General features: G+C 41.9%; 1 protein-coding gene across 4 annotated transcripts in view; it reads right to left on the reverse strand.

Moving 5' to 3' along the window:
• The window catches only part of LOC311138416 (solute carrier family 12 member 5-like), a gene marked incomplete at both ends in the record, with an annotated part of 278,124 nt that overhangs the window by 133,655 nt on the left and 120,603 nt on the right, over nucleotides 1–23,866 (reverse strand). The window contains one exon of one of the 4 annotated variants that reach the window (XM_084173095.1): nucleotides 15,148–15,202. The exons of the other annotated variants lie outside the window; for them this stretch is intronic. Coding sequence (XP_084029221.1) covers nucleotides 15,148–15,202 — 55 coding nt within the window. Of the gene's footprint in view, nucleotides 1–15,147; nucleotides 15,203–23,866 lie in introns of those variants that run through there. 4 annotated transcript variants of the gene reach the window in all.

The following is a 23,866-nucleotide window of genomic DNA, read 5'->3' on the forward strand; positions in this document are numbered from 1 at the left end:
CCATTATAATTTTTTTTGAAAGAATATGGCACCACAACAAACCTGCCAAGAGAGGGCCGCCCAAACAAATTCACAGACCAGGCAAGGAGGGCATTAATCAGAGAGCCAACAAAGAGACCAAAGATAACCCTGAAGGAGCTGCAAAGCTCCACAGCGGAGATTGGAGTATCTGTCCATAGGACCACTTTAAGCCGTACACTCCACAGAGCTGGGCTTTACGGAAGAGTGGCCAGAGAAAAGCCATTGCTTAAAGAAAAAAATAAGCAAACACGTTTGGTGTTCGCCAAAAGGCATGTGGGAGACTCCCCAAACATATGGAAGAAGGTACTCTGGTCAGATGAGACTAAATTTGGCCATCAAGGAAAACGCTATGTCTGGCGCAAACCCAACACCTCTCATCACCCCGAGAACACCATCCCCACAGTGAAGCATGGTGGTGGCAGCTTTTTGCTGTGGGGATGTTTTTCATCGGCAGGGACTAGGAAACTGGTCAGAATTGAAGCAATGATGGATGGCGCTAAATACAGGGACATTCTTGAGGGAAACCTGTTTCAGTCTTCCAGAGATTTGAGACTGGGACCGAGGTTCACCTTCTAGCAGGACAATGACCCTAAGCATACTGCTAAAGCAACACTCGAGTGGTTTAAGGGGAATTATTTAAATGTCTTGGAATGGCCTAGTCAAAGCCCAGACCTCAATCCAATTGAGAATATGTGGTATGACTTAAAGATTGCTGTACACCAGAGGAACCCATCCAACTTGAAGGAGCTGGAGTTTTGCCTTGAAGAATGGACAAAAATCCCAGTGGCTAGATATGCCAAGCTTATAGAGACATACCCCAAGAGACTTGCAGCTGTAATTTCTGCAAAAGGTGGCTCTACAAAGTATTGACTGAATAGTTATGCACGCTCAAGTGTTCTGTTTTTTAGTCTTATTTCTTATTTGTTTGCCAATAAAAAATATTTTGCATCTTCAAAGTGGTAGGCATGTTAATTCCAGGTTGTAAGGCAACAAAATAGGAAAAATGCCAAGGGGGGTGAATACTTTCGCAAGCCACTGTAGCTCTGTCATTGAAATGGTGAAACTATAGCCTCACTCTTCGTGTTACTGCCACAATGCCCCTAATTGAGTAATGTTCATGAACATTTCAGTGTTTCCCTCTTATTAAGAACATTAGCCATGGTTATTTTAAAATGCTCATTCTCTTTACAGTAAGTTTCTATGGCGTTTGGGAAATTGTAGGTTACACTTAAATACCCCATAATCATCACTCTATAAGTGTCTTGATGGGTGGAAAAGGTTTGAATGCTTGAGGGTGCATCCCAAATGGCACAATATTACCCACATAGTGCACTACTTTTGACCAGCGCCCTATGGAACGCAGACTGAGAGATCCACTCTGTCAACAGTTGCTGCCATCCTACAACTTTTACCAAAATTACAAACGAACCAATACATTTTATCGTGGGCAATCACACAAATGGGCAGATTTATGTTAGAAGTCATGCTTTTATGGAATGGTTACATCTGGAACACAGATTATGGAAAAGAACTGAGAGCTGGAATGTCCAAAATCCATATCAATTTGACCAGCAATGACAATTGTCATACAATTGGACATTTGGACCTCAAATATGATTGCAAATGCAAAATGATGCCATGTTAAATGCATAATTAATGAATTATATAAAGTAAATGTAGACTTTGAATACGATAATAGTGTACTTGATCATCGTCAGTGTCAAGTTTAAAAAAAAAAAAAAAAAACTTTGCTTTCACTTGACCTTTTGTGGGGACACAACTCTTTATTCAGGAACTATGGCAACTGCGACTCAGCCTCTTGTGATTGCTTGTTGTTGGTAAGCAAAGCAGGTACAGTACATACTGTGCTGTGCCTACATCAACAAACACGACCTTGAGAGTAACCACTCTTGCAATTTCCATGTGCCATTTATTTTTCAATTGTGCTGTGATGTTTTAAATGAAATTTTAACCTTTCTAATCGCATAATATCCACAGATTGTGAGCAAAATTTTTTAATCTTTCCTACGATTATTATGTTATTGATTGATTGACTATGGCTTTCCAAATCACCCAACACTGCTATTTGTAAGGTTCATTTTAAGTGAATGTTGTGTCTTTTTAACCATTCCTGAACCTGTGACCAGAAACAAGCTACTGTACATAGGGGCAATACCAGAATAAATTATCTAGTCTCTTCATAGCAAAATCTACAGAGCTGAGATTATTGTATGCCCCAAATATATAGCATTCCGTTGGTGGCAATAATTTTTTTATAATAATTTAAATTGGTCTTTGGTTGTGTTGAAGTGTTGAATCAAGTGTTGTTTTTTTGTATCAGTTCATATACCATGTTCCAATGGAATAGTTACATTGAAAATCTCTTCCAATTTATTTTGCAACAAGTATGGCGCAGCTGTTAACATTTTTGTCCTCAAATGAAACTGGTATAGTTTTCTATTTTCTATCATTTTCAACCAATTTGTATCTTTAATATATGGCAGACAAACAAGTTCTCTACTTTCTGCCTCTTCCACTTGTAACTTTGGATTGAGCAGACATTCCCATTTATTTTTGAGAGCTGCATAATGTGACATACTGTAACACCCCCATTTCTATTCATAATATCATTAATAAATATAATACATTTTTCTTTCATAAACAATGTTTTTTTTTATCAATCAGTATATTTGAGTTTAACCATAATACTGTATTTGTTGTAATATTTGTTCTTTATTTTCTGGAGGATAAGATTAAAATTGTAACCAGCTTTGTATGGCTTGTTTAGGAAAGGGCGATACTTTAAACAAAGTTTCATTTTCAATTAGTCGGAAATTAGAAGTTGTAATCTGTATAAAGGCAAAAAGGCAATTTATGAACAAATAATTAGCCTTTCTTAACAACCTACTGGAAAACCAGTTAAGATTTAAGTATAACTTATGTATGAGTGAAGCTTTAAGTGAGAGGTTTAATGCTTTAATATTTAATAATTTTAGCCTTATATTCATTATATAAATAGGCACGTTTAATTTTGTCTGGCTTAGCGGTCTAAATAAAGTCAAATCTTTTTTGCTCATATGATTTAAAAAACGAGTTGTCTGGAGTAGGCTGTGCCATTAGTAAGTAAGTAAACTGTGATAGGACCAAAAAGTTAATCAATGTGATTTTTCCATAAATAGACAAGTATTTACCTCTCCGTGGTTGCAGAATCTTATCTATTTTTGCAAACTTTCTATTGAAATTGGTTGTGGTAAGTTCATTTATATTTTTTGAGATGTGAATACCAAGTATGTCTACTTCACCATCCACCCATTTTATTGGTAAACAACAAGGTAGTGGAAACATTGTGTCTTTTAACGATCCAATAGTCCAGAGAGGCTAGAAAAGTGATCAAGATCTTCAATGAGACTGTGCAGGGATCCAGATTGTGGACTTAAGAAAAAACTTCAGTCATCGGCATACATTGACACTTTTGTTTTTAACCCCTGGATTTCTAACCCCTTGATGTTCTCGTTGGATCTGATTTTAATAGCTAGCATTTCGATGGCCATTATAAATAGATATGGAGACAACGGACAGCCTTGTTTTACTCCTCTTAACAGCTCAATACTTTCCAAGAAGTAACCATTATTGACTCATTTACACCTGGGGCTGCTGTACATAACTTTAAGCCATTGTATAAGAGATTCACCGAAATGAAAGTAGTCCAGGCATTTATATATCAATTCTAGTCATACTTTATCAAATGCCTTTTCAAAATCTGCTATTAAGATCAGGCCTGGTATCTTTGATGTTTTATAATGTTAAATTGTTTCAGGTAATTGTCGTATATTATCTCCAATATATTGTCCATGTAAAACACCTGTCTGATCAGGATGAACAATATCTGGTAAAACCTTTTTAATTCTATGTGCTATGCATTTCGCATCACAACATTGACGTGTATGAGGCCTCCAGTTTTTTTAATGGACAAGATCTATGTACTTACCACCTGGTCCTGTTTCAGTAGTAATGAAATCAGACCTGGTTGAGTACCTGAAAGTCTACAATTTTATAGGAGTAGTTAAAACATGCTAATAATGGATATTTGAGTACATCAAAAAAGGTATGATATACCTCTACTGGTATACACCTTGCTTAGGGTTGCAAAAGTCCGGTAACTTTTCAAAAATGGTTTTCCAGAAATAGCAGATGGAGGATCTCTGGATTTCCAACAGTCTTTGGGAAAATGTTGTGGAATTTTGCAACAACTCCCATTTTAACATAGCTATGTGGCTCTGAGACATTTTGTTGTGTTACAGGCTGAATTCAAAACAGATTTTGTGTCACTGGCCTACACACAATACCCCATAACGTCAAAGTGGAATTATGTTTTTAGAATTTTTTATGTATAAATAAAAAATGAAAATCTGAATCAATAAGTATTCAACCCCTTTGCTATGGCAAGCCTAAATAAGTTCAGGAGTAAAAATGTGCTTACCAAGACGACATTGAATGTTCCTGAGTGGCCTAGTTACAGTTCTGACTTTAATCGGCTTGAAAATCTATGGCAGGACTTGAAAATTGCTGTCTAGCAATGATCAACAACCAACTTGAAGAATTTTAATAATAATAATTTGCAAATATTGTACAATCCAGGTGTGCAAAGCTCTTAGAGACTTACCCAGAAAGACTCACAGCTGTAATCACTAACCCAAGATGATTCTAACATTGACTCAGGGGTGTGAATACTTGTTTAAATGATACAGTATTTCTGTATTTCATTATCAATCTATTTGCAAACATTTCTAAAAACATATTTTCACTTTGTCATTATGAGCTATTGTGTGTAGATGGGTGAGAATTATTATTTTTTAAATCCATTTTGAATTCAGGCTGTAACATAACAAAATGGGAATAAGTGAAAGGGTATGAATACTTTCTGAAGGCACTGTATGTCTGAAACGTTCTCAACCTATTTGAATAACTGTCTATTATCCTTTCATCTATTTATGAATGGATCTATTCATCTTCCATGTATTCACACCTCCATCCATCCCATGTGTCCATCATCCATCCATCCATCCATCCATCAACCATTTCTCCCTTTCGTCACACAGTAGTACAGATGCTATGGAGTTAGCTATAGCCCCATTCGGTCTCATTAGCCACAGCCCAGCTACATCCAGTATGTGTGTGAGAGAGAGAGAGGCTTGGCAGTGATGCAGGCTAGTGGGATTGATCCGTGCTCACGGCCCTCCCTCCCAAGCCCAATTACAACCCTGTGCTTTTGATTCCCCTCCAAGGCTCTATTTTGGGGAATTCAAACACCCACCGCCGACCCGCCTTTCATTCCTCTGCCCACTCATCCCCACCAATTAAAGCCCTTTCTTATATGTTTAGAGATGCGGCAATCCCAGAATCCCGCGGTACACAACAGAGGGATCCTCCCACACAGGCTGTGTCATGCTCTTGGTTTCCCGCGGCTGTAACCGCTCCTTCCTGATCCCCCAGCATCCCAAGCAGACGCATACTAAGTTCCCATATTGCTTACTTCAATACAGCGTCTCCGGAGAGGAGGCATGTCAATGACTCATATTCATGTTGGTCTTGTTATAAAAATCACCTGCCTACACGTACATACACACAGATATCCAGCACGCCCAATCCAGTTAATTGACTGCGTATGAAAGGAGAAACACACATTCGGTGAGTTACACAAGCAATTAAATGCAGGAGGAAATAAATCCTCTGTGAAAAAAAAGCCTCCTTTCTTTTCTAGAGAGAGAGAACATAGCTTTGGCGAAGAAGCGTGTGAGTTTGAGAACAGAAAAACGTGACTATCACGTGAAATGCAAACGAGATAAATCCACTGGGGAAATTCCCAAATCGTGTATTATGGCGACTTTCTTCCATTGCTTGATTTGCTTATCGAAGTCAATGCGTGAGGGAGTAGCGGTATTTCTCAAGGTTAGCCAACTCATTAAAGGTTGGGTATTTTGATTCTATGGAACACTTCCCACAGCATGGACTGTAACCATGGTAATGCACATTACCAACTTTGCTGTTTTCCTAGCTCGAGAAAGAGAAAACAGGAGGATGAGGCACGAGGCAGGGTGGTCCCTTGGTAATGGAGTGTGGTTTCTGTGTTATTTCTCTGAGTTTGTGTTTGGGAGTGGGACTGAAATGGTTGAAATAGGCTCTCAGGCTCACATGAATAACAGTGGAAATTTGTCTGGCACTGAACAAATGCCCTGGTTCTAGCAGTTGCTCTGCATGAAGCTGTGGACAGCTGACCTATGGAACTGGGCCTTGTGGAGTATGTTTATTAAAACTTATGTTGATATCTACTTATCTAGAAATACATCTATTTTCCTTTCATTTGTGCGATTAAATTGATGACTTTATTTGGTAAAAATGGCAGAATATCTGTAACTGTCTACATAAAAGCATATGGACTCTAATGTTCTTGTTATTAGGGCATATTCATTTGATACTTCAATCACTGATGCCAAACTGTTGACTGCATTGAATATATATTTAAAAAAATAAGTAAAACAACAAACAAACAAACAAACCAAACAGGACATTTAACAAAGACCAAATAATTAGTCTTCAAGTATATAATGTCTAGGAGGGTGCTTTGAACAACTAATAAACATACAATGCCAGCCAATGCACTGTGGTGGATAATGATATAATCCCATTTAAATGTACAGGATGTGCTGTATCAATATAATCTGGATTAATAACACAAATGAACAGGAGTAGCGCATAGATACATCCAGACGTTGCTTAATCAGTGCAGCTGTAGCTTCTCCCAAGATGTCCAAAAGCCTTAGAGGACATCTGCATGTTACATAACTGGCCAATGCACTCTGTTGTGTCTGGCAGGTGCTGTAACCTACCTATCTTCATGAATTAGACTGGGCAGCCAGATCAAGAGGTTAGGAGGATCGTTTAAATATTAAACTAGCTAGATCCTAAATTCCGCTTAAGTCAAATTTCAACTTAAGCACCCATAGACATAAAATGTGTTACTAAGTGAACATTTTACCTAAGTGGAAGTAATGACTCGACTTACTGCACCATAGTATGATAACTTTGTCATCATGGTGAATAATGATCAATCTTGATCATTAGTCAAGATGTCTTCTTGTCATTACTGTCGATTGGAAGTAAGTGAGATAAGTGAGGTGACCATGGAATTTTTCATTTCAGGTAATGTTTTCTGGCAAAAGGGAGGGGAGAGTAGATCAGCTTGGGTGAGCTTTTTGGGGGGGTGAATCCATCATGTTGCTCTCTTTCTCCATCTCTCCCTCTCTCTCCCTCTCTTTCTCTCTGAGCTCTTCTTTCTCTCCATAAAACCAGCCATCTATTTCTCTCTAAAACTATCCATCCATTTCACTGCTTAAACCCCTCAAAGCCTATGGGACAATTCATCCAATGCTGTATCATTGGCTGTATAAGCCTCAGGGGGCTTGTAGCATGAAATTACAATCCACCAGGCTTAATTTTGACAAAATAAATGTTTTCGTTCATCAACTGCCTTTGTCGCCAATGTTCTCTAACAAAATGATTGACCCCATTCCACATTATCGCATTGGTTACACCGTGATCAGATACTTGCATGGTGAAATTGCATTGCATAATGGACGTGGCTTAATTTTCAAAAAGTATACATTTTTTCTTACGTAATTCTATTAGTTTGCTTTATTTCACTTGCGTAATTATAATAGTTTTGATTTATTAAACCAATACTAATTTGCCTAATGGCAGGGGAATTGGGTCTGTTTGAGTCGCGCTGAGAATTTGAAAAGTATGAAAGCCAACGGTCCAATATTCTAAAACGTGGCTGTGCGGATGCGGACTTGTTTTGGATAAGCGATGGTTAGTGGGGAATTGTTATGTGTGTGTGTGTGTGTGCGCAACAATGCGTGTCTGTGTTTGTGTGTGTATACATTAGTGTGTGTGTTCAGGCATACGCAACCATGTGTGTGTATGCACATGTGTGTATGTATGTGTGTGTGCACATGTGTGTGTGTCCGTGTGTGTGGTAGATGGACTGGTTACGTTGGAGATTTTAATTAGTGCTGCATGAGTCAAAAGCATTTTCAGAGAACCGCCCCATCGTCACTAATTACACACTCCTGCATTTAGAATTTTTAATTGGGAAACCGATCTGTGAATAGCACCCCTTTCTATCTGGATTCCAACCGGTGTGGGTTAGCATAATTAGCCCAAATCAGCATTCATCTGCCCCCTTTATAAATCTGTGATTGTTTCCATATTTCATTATTACCTTTGTTCAGATTAATTACCCAATATGTAATTATGTTCTTGCATGATTTACGAGCCATTTGTATTTCTGAAATTGAGACTTTGATAAATTAGTAATGATTCTCGGGTAATTACGTGCATCGTTAGGGCTTTCCCTTTGTGGTACTAATGATAACAGAGACAAAGGTGACATCACCGACGAGGCAATAACGGACAAAGTCATGACCCGCGATGTACCTAATTGCATCCACTGAATCAGTCACTGTTGTTTAGAGCGGCTCAGGTGACTGTGTGTGTGGTTGTGTGTGTTGCACTGTAAACACATTTGTCTATGTGATTATGCATTTGTTTGTGTATAATAGTAAAGTATGGGCCGGCTCCAGGCATAAGCGACATAAGTGTTCTTTATTTTTTAGGAACTTACTGTTGAGGGTTAGAAAGGAAGAATACGAAGATGCAACTTCGAAATTTGGTTGTGCATCAGCAGTTTTTCTCTTGTTTTGTCAGTCACTAACAGTCACTCAATTAGCCATATCAGCTAACAATTTTTAGATTAGTAAATTAGTCTAGCCAGTTATCTAAACTTGTAGTAATCATGGCCGAATACCAATCGGTCACGTGCCCAGTGGCCCTGAACTCCAGGGGGCCCCCATTGATTTAGTTAGTCATTCTCACTCAGATATCATATAAACATGGCATAAGTCATGGCAAAATGTGTAGAATTGCAGGAAATGTACTTTAAAATGAAAAATGTTCTCTCCGCCGTCAAGATGGAAAGGGAAAGGGGACACCTCGTCAGTTGCACAACTGAATGCATTCAACAAAAATGTGTTTAACCCAACCCCTCTGAATCATCGGCGCCTGGGAAGCATTTGTTTTTGGGGGTTAACTGCCTTGATCAAGGGCAGAACGGCAGATTTTTCCACCTTGCCGGCTCGGGGATTCTAACCAGCGACCTTTCGGTTACTGGCCAAACAATCTTAACCACTAGGCTACCTACCTACCGGGTGGCCACTAAAAGATTTGGCCCGCTTGGTGGGGGGGCCCCCAACCAAATCTCGCTTATGGCCCCCCAAAGGCTAGAGCCGGCCCTTGGTTTTTATGATGGCAATTTGCATATACTCCAGAATGTTATGAAGAGTGATCAGATGAATTGCAATTAATTGCAAAGTCCCTCTTTGCCATGAAAATGAACTTAATCCCCAAAAAACATTTCCACTGCATTTCAGCCCTGCCACAAAAGGACCAGCTGACATCATGTCAGTGATTCTCTCTTTAACACAGGTGAGAGTGTTGACGAGGACAAGGCTGGAGATCACTCTGTCATGCTGATTGAGTTAGAATAACAGACTGGAAGCTTTAAAAGGAGGGTGGTGCTTGAAATCATTGTTATTCCTCTGTTAACCATGGTTACCTGCAAGGAAACACGTGCCGTCATCATTGCTTTGCACAAAAAGGGCTTCACAGGCAAGGATATTGCTGCTAGTAAGATTGCACCTAAATCAACCATTTATCGGATCATCAAGAACTTCAAGGAGAGAGGTTCAATTGTTGTGAAGAAGGCTTCAGGGCGCCCAAGAAAGTCCAGCAAGCGCCAGGACCGTCTCCTAAAGTTGATTCAGCTGCGGGATCTGGGCACCACCAGTGCAGAGCTTGCTCAGGAATGGCAGCAGGCAGGTGTGAGTGCATCTGCACGCACATTGAAGCAAAGACTTTTGGAGGATGGCCTGGTGTCAAGAAGAGCAGCGAGGAAGCCATTTCTCTCCAGGAAAAACATCAGGGACAGACTGATATTCTGCAAAAGGTACAGGGATTGGACTGCTGAGGACTGGGGTAAAGTCATTTTCTCTGATGAATCCCCTTTCCAATTGTTTGGGGCATCCGGAAAAAAAGCTTGTCCGGAGAAGACAAGGTGAGCGCTACCATCAGTCCTGTGTCATGCCAACAGTAAAGCATCCTGTGACCATTCATGTATGGGGTTGCTTCTCAGCCAAGGGAGTGGGCTCACTCACAATTTTGCCTAAGAACACAGCCATGAATAAAGAATGGTACCAACACATCCTCCGAGAGCAACTTCTCCCAACCATCCAAGAACAGTTTGGTGACGAACAATGCCTTTTCCAGCATGATGGAGCACCTTGCCATAAGGCAAAAGTGATAACTAAGTGGCTCTGGGAACAAAACATCAACATTTTGGGTCCATGGCCAGGAAACTCCCCAGACCTTAATCCCATTGAGAACTTGTGGTCAATCCTCAAGAGGCGGGTGGACAAACAAAAACCCACAAATTCTGACAAACTCCAAGCATTGATTATGCAAGAATGGGCTGCCATCAGTCAGGATGTGGCCCAGAAGTTAATTGACAGCATGCCAGGGCAGATTGCAGAGGTCTTGAAAAAGAAGGGTCAACACTGCAAATATTGACTCTTTGCATAAACATAATGCAATTGTCAATAAAAGCCTTTGACACTAATGGAATGCTTGTAATTATACTTCAGTATACCATAATAACATCTGACAAAAATATTAAAAACACTGAAGCAGCAAACTTTGTGAAGACCAATACTTGTGTCTTTCTCAAAACTTTTGACCACGACTGTACATGAGCATGTGTATGTGTGTGTGTGTGTGTGTGTGTGTGTGTGTCTGTGTCTGAGTATCCAGACAACAGTACAGTACATCTACCTCCTCGCCAAGGCAACAAGTATCTGCGATTCTGTCGTGGCTAACAATCTCTATCTCTAACTGCGCATTTCTGCTGCCGTTCTCCCACTAGTCAACAGACAGAGAATAATGACATTCACTTTACAAAAAAACTCCCAGAATGCTCGGGGGACTTATTGCAGTATTATGCAGTCAGCCATGACTAAAAGATCATTAAAGGGCCTGTTTGCAGTGTTGGGCTAGGAGTCTGGATGGATGGGGATTGTCAGAGGCTGCGTCCCAATTGGTACCCTGTTTCCTATCTAGTGCACTACTTTTGACTATGGCCCATAGAGCTCTAGTCAAAAGTAGTGCACTACTGTATATAGGGAAACGTGTGCCATTTGGGATGTAGCCAGAGTGCTGAGAGAGAGTTGTTAACCCCTCTGTCAGAAAGCCCCAGGCTTTTCAACAGAATCACCTACTTATTAGTGCAAAAACACCTACTTATTAGTGCAAAAACACCTACTTATTAGTGCAAAATCACCTACTTATTAGCACAATACCTGTATGTCTTCACCCTTTGAACCAAACATACAAACATAATCTCCATTTTGCGACATCACTCCAAACCACCTAGTCAAAATGTGTTAGCCCTTAGGGCTGTGGGTGGGGCAAGAATTTTGAAAAGTACCTTCCATGCACAAAGCAGACATACAACATATTGCAATTCAATAGATAGTCTAAAATACACAAAATTGTGAAAATACAAATAGATGGTACATGGGAACATTTGGCTGGTATGATTTTTATCTTGAGGTAAAGGGAGAAGATATTAGACAACTATTTTTGGGTGTAAACATAAATGAATGAATCAATTCCAAACAGGCAAATGAAGTAAACATCATCTGATTATACCGTGTGTGCCAAATGGTACCAGAGCTCAGAGCTCACAAAAGTAGTGGACTATATAGGGAATAGGGTGCCATTTGGGACACATCCTATATGCTCTAGGCCCATTAGCATGCTAACAAGAACCCCATCTCAGGGCCTGATTTGCATGTCCCGTCTCCCCTGCTGAATACACAATCAATGCTCAAACTAGGGAAAATAAACAGTGTCCATTTAGAGTATGATGGAGTTCATCAATCAAAATGTGTTCATGTACTCATATTTTTTATTTAATGATGCACAGTAATCAACATCTCTGAATTAGCTCATACCTAAATGTGTTAGCTGTTAGCCAGATAGCAAATATCCATCCCTAGTTCCTAGCCAAGCTGAAAAGAGATGTGAAAATGTACTTTCTTGAAGGGTGAGCATTTCTCCTTACAAAGGCATCACGGGAAGGAAAACTTTCTCGATGTGCTCTAAAAACCACAGAAACAAGAGCAGGAATGTTCACAGCACCTTTCACACTGCACTTGATGAGAGTGAACAGCTACATTTGATGCAGCAACATCCCCCCTCCCATTCTCCCCAGGCAAAAACAGATTCCTCTAGCACTTAAAAAACGGAGTCTCTCGATGCAGGAAAAAACGGAGCAAACAAAACTTGCAGGGCTCCCTTGTTTATTCCATTCTTGATTTTTTATTAACAATACAGCAGCAGATGCAAAATTACAGCTCATAAATATGCAAATGAAATGCAGAAATTGAATTATATATATTTCTGCTCTTCCGACCGATGCCTTCCATCTTCCGTGATTAAATAAACATCCTGGTACTGTAGCAAGCAGCTCTATAGCCTAGTGCTGCCTGTAACCCAGCCGTGTAATGAAGGATATAAATCAGCACCTTGGACAGCGGCAGCAAGTGCACCCAGATATACGACCAGAGACTGATTTCAGCACCATGGACCACACCACGGTGACATTTCCTACTGTAAAAACCTGTCTCGCTCTGCCTTTCATAGTAGTAGTTTTGACTACACAGAGTTATTCAGGTTTGCTGCACACTGACTCCTGTATACACAGGATGCATATAGAAGCCTCTGGCTAAATGGAAATGTGCTTTTCTATCTGCTGCAGCGGGGGGTGGAGAGAGAGAAGGCACATACACTGAGTGTACAAAACATTAAGAACACCTGCTCTTTCCATGACATAGACTAACCAGGTGAATCCAGGTGAAAGCTATGGTCCCTTATTGATGTCACTTGTTAAATCCACTTCAATCAGTGTAGATGAAGGGGAGGAGATAGGTGAAAGAAGGATTTTTAAGTCTTGAGAAAATTGAGACGGATTGTGTATGTGTGCCATTCAGAGAGACAAAATATTTAAGTGCCTTTGAACGGGGTATGGTAGTAGACGCCAGGCGCACCGGTTTGTGTCAAGAACTGCAACGCTGCTGTGGTTTTCACGCTCAACAGTTTCCCGTGTGTATCAAGTATGGTCCACCACCCAAAGGACATCCAGCCAACTTGACAGAACTGTGGGAAGCATTGGAGTCAACATGGGCCAGCATCCCTGTGGAACTCTTTCGAGACCTTGTAGAGTCCATGCCCTGACGAATTGAGGCTGTTCTGAGGGCAAAATGGGGGGGGTGCAACTCAATATTAGGAAGGTGTTCTTAAGTGTATATCACAGAGCAGGAGTTATCCCTATGTATCTCCACACAGCCAAGTGCACATTCCGTGGATAAAAGGGGATGGCTTGCCCGCTGAGACAATCTGAATTCTATATATGGGCACTTACGTAACAAAGTCAATGACCACATATGTTTTTCTGCACAAACACACACAAACACACACACTTGCCCCCCCCCCACACACACACACACACACACACAGACTGTAGTTAAACAGGTAGATGCATGCACACTTACATACGATACGTATACACACACACACACACACACACACACACACACACACACACACACACACACACACTGTAGTTAAACAGGTAGATGCATGCACACTTACATACGATACGTATACACACACACACACACACACACACACACACACACACACACACACACAGTAGTTAAACAGGTAGATGCATGCACACTTACATACGATACGTTTACACACACACACACACACACACACACACACACACACACACACACACACACACACGCAACAGCGCTCGAGCAATCAGATTAGCCTGACGCAGCGGGTCTGTTCTTATGCAGGTTTATCTTGCACTCGACAACCTGCCCTTGATGAGGAGCGGAGCGCTGAGCGGGTCACACTCCCCCTCCTTCCCCATATGCCCTGTCATAATTCTTCCAAAAAAGATGCCCGCATTAAGTTAAATATTCATGTTCCGAGCTGCCACAGTCTATTTTTATCATGAAGCCCTCGCAGGTATACGAGCTCTGAGCGGCGGCGGCACTGTGACTGTTTTCTCATATGAAACCTGGCACTCCAGCGCATCCGTTGGAGCCCAGGCAGAGATAAAGGAGATTTGTAAAAAAAAAAAAAAAAAAAAAAAAAACGACATGTGAGAGCAAGGGGCAAGCTAAAAACCCAACCATGTTCAACACAAGCATGTGAAAACAGATGAGGAAAAAAAAAGAAAGTCCTACACAAGAACACAACAGGTAATTTAGGTATTTATCGAAAGCCCTCTTTTCCCAGCACCTCTGCTGTGGGAAGTGACTGATGTGAGGTATAGGAGGGGGATTGGAGACGGGACTCGTTTTGACAGCTGGGGCTGTGAGCGACGGCAAGTTGGCATCTGCGTTAGCGTGCGGCGGTGTGCGTGTGCCCACGCTTGCCCGGGCACTGGGCGTCATATGCAGTTTGAGAGTTTAAGGTGCCATGGTGGTGGACAGGGTGGTTTGGAGGTTTGGGGACCGCTGCACCAGAGCAGTGTGTGTATCTCTGTGTGTGTGTGTATCTCTGTGTGTATGTCTGTGTGCTGTTATCACCCGTCCTTCGTATACGGAGAGAAACCCATTACTATTCCTGTCACAGCAGCCTTGCAGTAAGAGGAAAAGCATCACCCCAAGCAGGCAGGCAAGTAGACGGACAAGTGCATGACGCAGTGACACACTGACACTCAAATGTATTTTCGTTCGCTACCTTCTGGCTGTGTGTGTGTATAGACATAATGCATTTGTGTACGTGAGCATGTGTGTGTTTGGTGAGCTTATGTATGTGTGTGCTGTGTATGTGTGTGTTTGATTAGCCTGTGTGTGTGTGTTTTTGCGTGTGTTTGTGTGCGTGTGTGTGCGCGTGTGCATGTGTGTGTTTGAGACAGATTCCATCACTCACCCTGGCTGTTGGGTGCCCCGTCCCCTTCCTCTGTGTCGGTTAGGTTGTTAAGCATCCTTGCTCCTCTTTATCAGCTCTACTGGAGAGATACTACAACGGTATCAGCCCCTCTCCTGGCTTCTCCCCCCAAAAACAACACAGAACAAATTAAGTAGAAAAAGAAGCCAGAGATGCTCTCCTCTGGTCCTGCCTCCCCTATGTGATGCTCGGCAGAGGAGAGAAGAGAGTCTTGTTTTTCCCTTTGCAGATCCTCCTCTCGTCGTCTCCTCACTGGCTTGTAAGTGTGACTCTCTCGCTCTCTCTCTCCAGGAGGAGGAGGGAAAAAGAGAGGGAGGCTGCAGGAGTTTAGTGTCGCTGTCTCTCTCTCTCCCTCCCTCTCACTCACTCTCTTACTCAATCTCCCACTCACACACAGACAAGCACACACACACACACACACTCTCTCTTTCTTTCTGCTCAACCAACGTCCCCCCCAACATAATCAGTGTAATTCTGCTTGCCAAATTGATCACGTATTCAAAGGGTATTATTGCATATCCCTCCCTCTCTCCTCCTCCTATCTTTCGCTCCTCTCCTCCCTCTCTCTTCCTCTTTCTTTGCCTCTCCGTCTCCCTCTCTCTCCCTCTCTTCACAGTTGTCATATGGAAAGGTGATTGGAGAGGGACGACTCGGCAGTGTTTGAAGAGCGAGCGAGCGCTAGCCTTCCTCGGCTCTCTGCCACTTCACTCTGGTGTTCCTGTCCAACCCAGATGCATAATGCATCAGCGTTTCTTCATGTCGCCGTTGTAATAAACTGTGGCTCGCTAGCGCTGGTTGCTTTAATGTCAGATGCAAATAGCACGTTGTGTTTCCATCACAAGATAGGGCTTTTTGAACAAGCACAATCAATATGATCTGCGTTCAGCGTAGTTACAGCAAATGAAGACACGCACTCATGCTGGCACACACACATGAAAGCATGAACACAGACACACAGCCAACTGGGGGTCTCCATGGATGTTATCTTAATCCTCTCCTTTTGATCCTTTCCTTCAAACACAGAGAGCTTTCTACCCACCCAGGGGGACTCTAAACCATACACTCCATATTTAAGGGTAAATCAGTGGCGTGTATTCAGGGATGGCAAGGGAAGCCAGGCTTCCCCGAAAATGTGACTAATAAAAAAATATAAATTATAAATAATGTAAATATTCATGTTCGTCTCTCTGTGTTTTCAGAATTGTTCATCAATTCGCAAATGGCTGAATCTCACCAGAGAAATGATACACGAGAGGGAAACAGCGCCCCCTCTGTCTCAGTGTGTGTAGCCCATGTATCTGATGCTGTCTGGACCAAAAGAGTATAACATGTTGCCGCCGTAGAATTTGATTGATTGATGCCAGCAAGAGTTTGGCCCTTTCCTAAACCATGGATGGAGATGGGGATTTGGACTTGTTGTTTTTACTTAATTATCTGTACAGGCCAATGATTATGAAGGTGATTTTGATCTAACCATAAATGAATATGCTGTGCCAAGGGTCCTGAGACGATTTAAGTTCAATATGTAGCCTAGTAGGCTCACGTTAACTAGCTAGCTAACATAGCTGGTTCATTTTAGCCCATGTGAGGAAGTTAGGCTAGCAAGCATTTTAGCTAGGTAGCCTATGAAAACTAAAACTAAAAGCGTACTATATGACAGAGCCATAGACCGTTTTGCCAATATGAATGAAAGAGAGGAGGATGGCATTGGCGTTCAACTAGTCTACAAGTAGGGTGAGTAATTTTTTTTTTTTACTCGCGCACAAGCACACACACACACACACACACACACACACACACACACACACATACATAAATCAGTACCATGGACAGACACATTATATTTAGCAACACTGATTGGACCAGGGGCGGTGTGTTCATTAGGGCGAAATGGGCGACGCACTGCCAAACGGGAAAAGGAAGGGATTTTTTTTCTAATCAATTATATCACGGCAACAGTAGTTATCAGTGTTCTAATCTAGACGTCTGATCTGCCACTAAATGTCCAATCAGGCTAAAGTCGTGCTTCAAATGGCCCCGCCCCTTTTGGGGCGATTTCAGTCAGGTTGAAAATTGCCCCAGAAGTCTCTCATAGACTCTCATGTAAAATCTTTTTTTTTTCAAATATCAGAGCTTTCAATACAATCTCTACGGGTTCCGGGAGGGCTTGCACTTACGCGCTTTCGTCATACGTAACATAACCATGAACGTAACTAAGAAAAGAGCGGGTAGCAGCGTCAATCAATTCACGTACTACTGTCAAGATGGCTAGCGTTCAGTGCAACTCGATTGTCTCTTTGAAAGAAGTTCCTTTTTGTCGGCGAACAAATCAAGATAAATTGGCAACGAAACAATTAGGACCTCCCAGACCAAATTTAATAATTCAACAGGTTTCTACTAAAGGGGGAAAGTCCTACACCCGAGGATTTTCCAAAAATTGGTACGAACGAAAAACCTGGCTAGCAGGCTGCGATGTAGCTAATGCAGTCTTCTGCTACCCCTGCTTACTCTTTCACCCTGAAGGCGGCACGGCAGACAGCACCGCTTGGACAGCGACTGGTGTAACGGACATGCACCATCTTTCAGAAAAGATTAAGAAACATGAGCTGTCAAAGACCCACATGGATAGCTGTTTGAGATTGTCTGCTTTGGGGAGAGTGAGCATTGCCACTCAACTGGATGAGGGATACAGGCTAGCTGTCCGCCGCCACAACGATTAGGTTAGCAAGAACCGCCACATCCTCAGCCGGCTAATCCAGTGTGTGAAGTTTTGCGGAGTGTTTGAGTTAGCTTTGCGAGGCAAAGATGAAACTGAGGGCTCCACCAACCCTGGTATTTTTCTTGGACTTGTCAACTTTGTGGCACAATTAGATGAGGTGTTTTATGGAAATGCATATTGTTTATGCAGTGTTGAGGAATGTGAAAGAACACCCTTGATTATTTTTACTGTGATAACTTATTTTGCTTTTGTAAGCCAACACTTTTGAGATCAGTCAATAAATGCTTCTGGTATTGACTTATATGCTGCCCCTGTCTTCATGTTGTTGCTGGACATATCTTTTTTAAAATGTGTGTAGGTCACCTAAATCATCAGAAAAATTGCCCCCCCCTGAGAATTTTTTCAGGAGCCGCCACTGGATTGGACTAAATTGTTTTTGGTATCTTTAAGTTTGTTTTCAGGGTATTAAACTAAGCATATACAGCCTTGTTGATTTGATGATGGTTAAATGTTTAAGTTGAAATGTTGCTGGAATAGCGAAGGCAGGGCTCCTGTTGTCTTTGTGCTGACTTGCGGTAACTCCGTGGTTCTAAATCAGTAGTTGTTTAGTAAACTGTCAAAAACATTAACTTGCTTGACCATGCTGCAGGTCATATCCTGTAACTGTTTGTCACGTGCAATATTTGCTTTGTGGACTTCACCGGACAGATGTTGCTCTCCGGTTTTGTGATGAAACAAAGGTATGTTTAGTTGAATTTACTCCCCACTGTGTGACTGTTGTTTTTGTTGTTGTCTCGGCCTTATTGTATATCATTGTGGCGTATGACCGAATGGGTTATAGAGCAAACAACGCAATTATCACAACTTAGGTTCTAATATGGCTTTTTTATTGACTTGGCTTCCCCAGTGATTTTACCCATGCACCGCTACTGGTGTCAATATTGAAGTATCACGATCAATTCAAACAGCATCAGTAATTTCATCCTAATATTGGACAGTACATGGTGAGTGGGGAAAGACTGTTGTGTGTGTAGTTGTTGAGACAGAAATAACATTTGGTCCTTTCATGAGGCGGTGGCTCATACATAGATGAGAAAAGCATTTGATTTTCAAAACCAAATTCATCCCTGTGTGTGTGTGTGTGTTTGTGGCTGTGTGTGTGTGCCACAGGTTGGGATACCACACGACAGATTAGAAAACACTTAATTGTAATACCTCTGGGTAGCACATATACACACAACATATTTATATATAAACTCCTTATTCGGATACACGAGGGATACAATGATCACAAAGCAAAGAGGGTTCAGTGTTTAAAATGGCTCTCCAGGCAAATCATACCATAGACATGGTATGCATTTAATCTGCAACATGTTTGATTATGTAATGTGTATGTTTTTTTGTTTGTGTGAATAGTTATTGAGTGGATGTACCTCGGTTGAATAAATACAAATGAAATGAAACAGCATTTATGAAGCATTTATCAAGCTTTATGAAGCCTTATCACTTGTGTTACTGTGTTATACCAGTGTAATAAGACAAGAATAAACAAGTAGTAGATGCTATGTTGATCCATGTCTAGCAAACCATCCAATCACAAAACCACCCAATCATGGTGTAGTAAAATATTTACTAACATTGAGTAATGATGATGTGTGATTTACCCAATGGTCACTAATCAATTATTGATTATAACACTCATTTAGGTAGGTATTTGTTACGTTTAATCTCTGAATCCTATGAGACCTATGGGGTTGCAATACTGAACAACTAGCCAACAAAACAACACTCACTTGACTATCCATGAAGGTTAACCAATTTCCCATTTTATACCCTATGTCAACCTACAGCTACAATTGGTCCCAATCCCCCCTTGGCCCTGACCCTTCGATGTTTGCAGATCTAAGGGGTCTGGATAGGTATAATTAGTGTAGTGGTGGAGTTCCCTCCTATTGCTGAGTTGGTCCCTTGGTTTACAACTCAAGGTATAATTCTTGAATCGCTGTCACAATTGCTAATGTGGTGTCAGGGACATTTGGTGACATGTTGGAATGGTACTGTCTTCATTAGGAATCATGTATACAATGTTTGGCACATAAATGTCTGTCCAAATAATCAATAGCTTCCTACAACACATCTCTTTTGATGGCTATGTAACTGTGATACGCACAATTACATTCTCTATCCTTCAAAGCACGCCTCCAGCTCAATCATCAAGTTTGCAGACGACACAACAGTAGTAGACTTGATTACCAACAATGACGAGACCGCCTACAGGGAGGAGGTGAGGGCTCTGGGAGTGTGGTGCCAGGAAAATAACCTCTCACTCAACGTCAACAAAACAAAGGAGATGATCGTGGACTTCAGGAAACAGCAGAGGGTGCACCCCCCTATCCACATCAACGGGACCGCAGTGGAGAAGGTGGAAAGCTTCAAGGTCCTTGGCGTACACATAACTGACTAACTGAAATGGTCCACCCACGCAGACAGCGTGGTGAAGAAGGCGCAACAGAGCCTCTTCAACCTCAGGAGGCTGAAAAGATTTGCCTTGGCACCTAAAACCCTCACAAACTTTTACAGATGCACAATTGAGAGCATCCTGTTGGGCTGTATCACCGCCTGGTACTGCAACTGCACCACCCGCAACCGCAGGGCTCTCCAGAGGGTGGTGTGGTCTGCCGAACACATTACCGGGGGCAAACTACCCGCCCTCCAGGACACCTACAGTACCCGATACAGCAAGGCCAAAAAGATCATCAAGGACATCAACCACCCGAGTCACTGCCTGTTCACCCCGCTATCATTCAGAAGGCGAGGTCAGTACAGGAGCATCAAAGCTGGGACAGAGAGAATGAAAAACAGCTTCTATCTCAAGGCCATCAGACTGTTAAATAGCCATCACTAGCACATTAGCGGCTGTTGCTGCCTATTTGAAATCACTGGCCACTTTAAGAAATTGAACACTAGTCACTTTAATAATGTTTACATATCTTGCACTACTCATCTCATATGTCTATACTGTATTATATTCCATAATATTCTACTGTATATCTTAGTCCATGACACTCTGTCATTGCTTGTCCATATATGTATATATTCTTAAATCCAATCAGTGTAGATGAAGGGGAGGAGACAGGTTAAATAAGTATTTTAAGCCTTGAGACAATTGAAACATGCATTGTGTACAGTGGGGAGAACAAGTATTTGATACACTGCCGATTTTGCCGATTTCCTACTTACAAAGCATGTAGAGGTCTGTAATTTTTATCATAGGTACAAAAATCCAGAAAATCACATTGTATGATTTTTAAGTAATTAATTTGCATTTTATTGCATGACATAAGTATTTGATCACCTACCAACCAGTAAGAATTCCGGCTCTCACAGACCTGTTAGTTTTTCTTTAAGAAGCCCTACTGTTCTCCACTCATTACCTGTATTAACTGCACCTGTTTGAACTCGCTACCTGTATAAAAGACACCTGTCCACACACTCAATCAAACAGACTCCAACCTCTCCACAATGGCCAAGACCAGAGAGCTGTGTAAGGACATCAAGGATAAAATTGTAGACCTGCACAAGGCTGGGATGGGCTACAGGACAATAGGCAAGCAGCTTGGTGAGAAGGCAACAACTGTTGGCGCAATTATTAGAAAATGGAAGAAGTTCAAGATGACGGTCAATCACCCTCGGTCTGGGTCTCCATGCAAGATCTCACCTCGTGAGGCATCAATGATCATGAGGAAGGTGAGGGATCAGCCCAGAATTACACGGCAGGACCTGGTCAATGACCTGAAGAGAGCTGGGACCACAGTCTCAAAGAAAACCATTAGTAACACACTACGCCATCATGGATTAAAATCCTGCAGCGCACGCAAGGTCCCCCTGCTCAAGCCAGCGCATGTACAGGCCCGTCTGAAGTTTGCCAATGACCATCTGGATGATCCAGAGGAGGAATGGGAGAAGGTCATGTGGTCTGATGAGACAAAAATAGAGCTTTTTGGTCTAAACTCCACTCGCCGTGTTTGGAGGAAGAAGAAGGATGAGTACAACCCCAAGAACACCATCCCAACCGTGAAGCATGGAGGTGGAAACATCATTCTTTGGGGATGCTTTTCTGCAAAGGGGACAGGATGACTGCACCGCATTGAGGGGAGGATGGATGGGGCCATGTATCACGAGATCTTGGCCAACAACCTCCTTCACTCAGTAAGAGCATTGAAGATGGGTCGTGGCTGGGTCTTCCAGCATGACAATGACCCGAAACACACAGCCAGGGCAACTAAGGAGTGGCTCCGTAAGAAGCATCTCAAGGTCCTGAAGTGGCCTAGCCTGTCTCAAGACCTGAACCCAATAGAAAATCTTTGGAGGGAGCAGAAAGTCCGTATTGCCCAGCGACAGCCCCGAAACCTGAAGGATCTGGAGAAGGTCTGTATGGAGGAGTGGGCCAAAATCCCTGCTGCAGTGTGTGCACACCTGGTCAAGACCTACAGGAAACGTATGATCTCTGTAATTGCAAACAAAGGTTTCTGTACCAAATATTAAGTTCTGCTTTTCTGATGTATCAAATACTTATGTCATGCAATAAAATGCAAATTAATTACTTAAAAATCATACAATGTGATTTTCTGGATTTTTGTTTTAGATTCCGTCTCTCACAGTTGACGTGTACCTATGATAAAAATTACAGACCTCTACATGCTTTGTAAGTAGGAAAACCTGCAAAATCGGCAGTGTATCAAATACTTGTTCTCCCCACTGTATGTATATATTCTCAAATTCCATTCCTTACTTAGATATGTGTGTATTTGGTATATGTTGTGAAATTGTTAGATATTACTTGTTAGATATTACTGCACTGTCGGAGCTAGAAGCACAAGCATTTCGCTACACCCGCAATAACATCTGCTAAACACGTGTATGTGACAAATAACATTTGATTTGATTTGATTTTTGAAATATAGAAAGGACTGAATTGCTGAACTTTCAATGAATGAATATGCTACAATGCGTATCAATAACAATAAGAAACCAGTCAGAACACACACAAAACTGCTATTAACCAGATCATTGTTTATTTCATCCACCACCAACTTCTGGTGAACCCACTTGGCAGCCATTTAGTACATAGCACATCAATTAATGCTGAGTAATATAAAGGAGAGAGGAGTTACGCAACCAATTCAACTGTGGAAAATGAAATTATTGTGGTGGTATATGAACCATCTCTTTGACGACATTCTGCTTTCCAAAGCAAATCCCACTGGATCAAACTACTGGCTCTCTCTGGTAAAAACCAATGGATGTTATCATCCTTCTTACCCAACCCCCTCAAACCAATTAATTGTCAATGGCCTTCAGCACTATAGGTACTCCATTAGATAGCACTCGTCTTGTCCACTTGTCCTCATGGTTTATGACAACCTCAGCCAACCACAGTCCTATTCAAAAACAGAACCTTTTACTTCACTAAGACGAGAGACTGTGCCAAAGCTCTGTTTTTGGTCCAGATGAACTGTTCTGGGGAAGAAACGTGCGACTAAAGCCCCACAGATTGGATGCGTAGTATTGGGTAACATGCCCTTGGGCATTCCAGCACTCCAGTCGATAGGCAGAGTTGTTGAACACGGGGCATAACAGGTTTAAAAAAAAATCCTGATCTTTAACTGTTGGAAAAGGACCCGTAAGTAAGTATTTCACTGATAGTCCATACCTGTTGTTTACAAAGCATGTGACTAATAACATTTTATTTGATTAGGCATCAACAGAGCTGTGGCTTTGGCGTTGGGTTTGGGGAGAGACGGGCGGCAGGATTAAGACGCTATCGACGCCAGCTCTCGGTAGGGACGGGAGTCTTGTCTTTCTGACGGAGACCGGTGTTCTACGTTTAGCACGCTTGAGTGCGGTGGGGGATGAGTCTGAAGAGTCCCTAGGAGTCAGTCGGTGTGTGACTGTATAGTATATGTGTGTTTGTAGTAGTGT

The sequence above is a fragment of the Coregonus lavaretus genome, assembly GCF_964263955.1.
Source record: "Coregonus lavaretus genome assembly, chromosome: 12".
In the NCBI taxonomy this organism is placed as follows: domain Eukaryota; kingdom Metazoa; phylum Chordata; class Actinopteri; order Salmoniformes; family Salmonidae; genus Coregonus; species Coregonus lavaretus.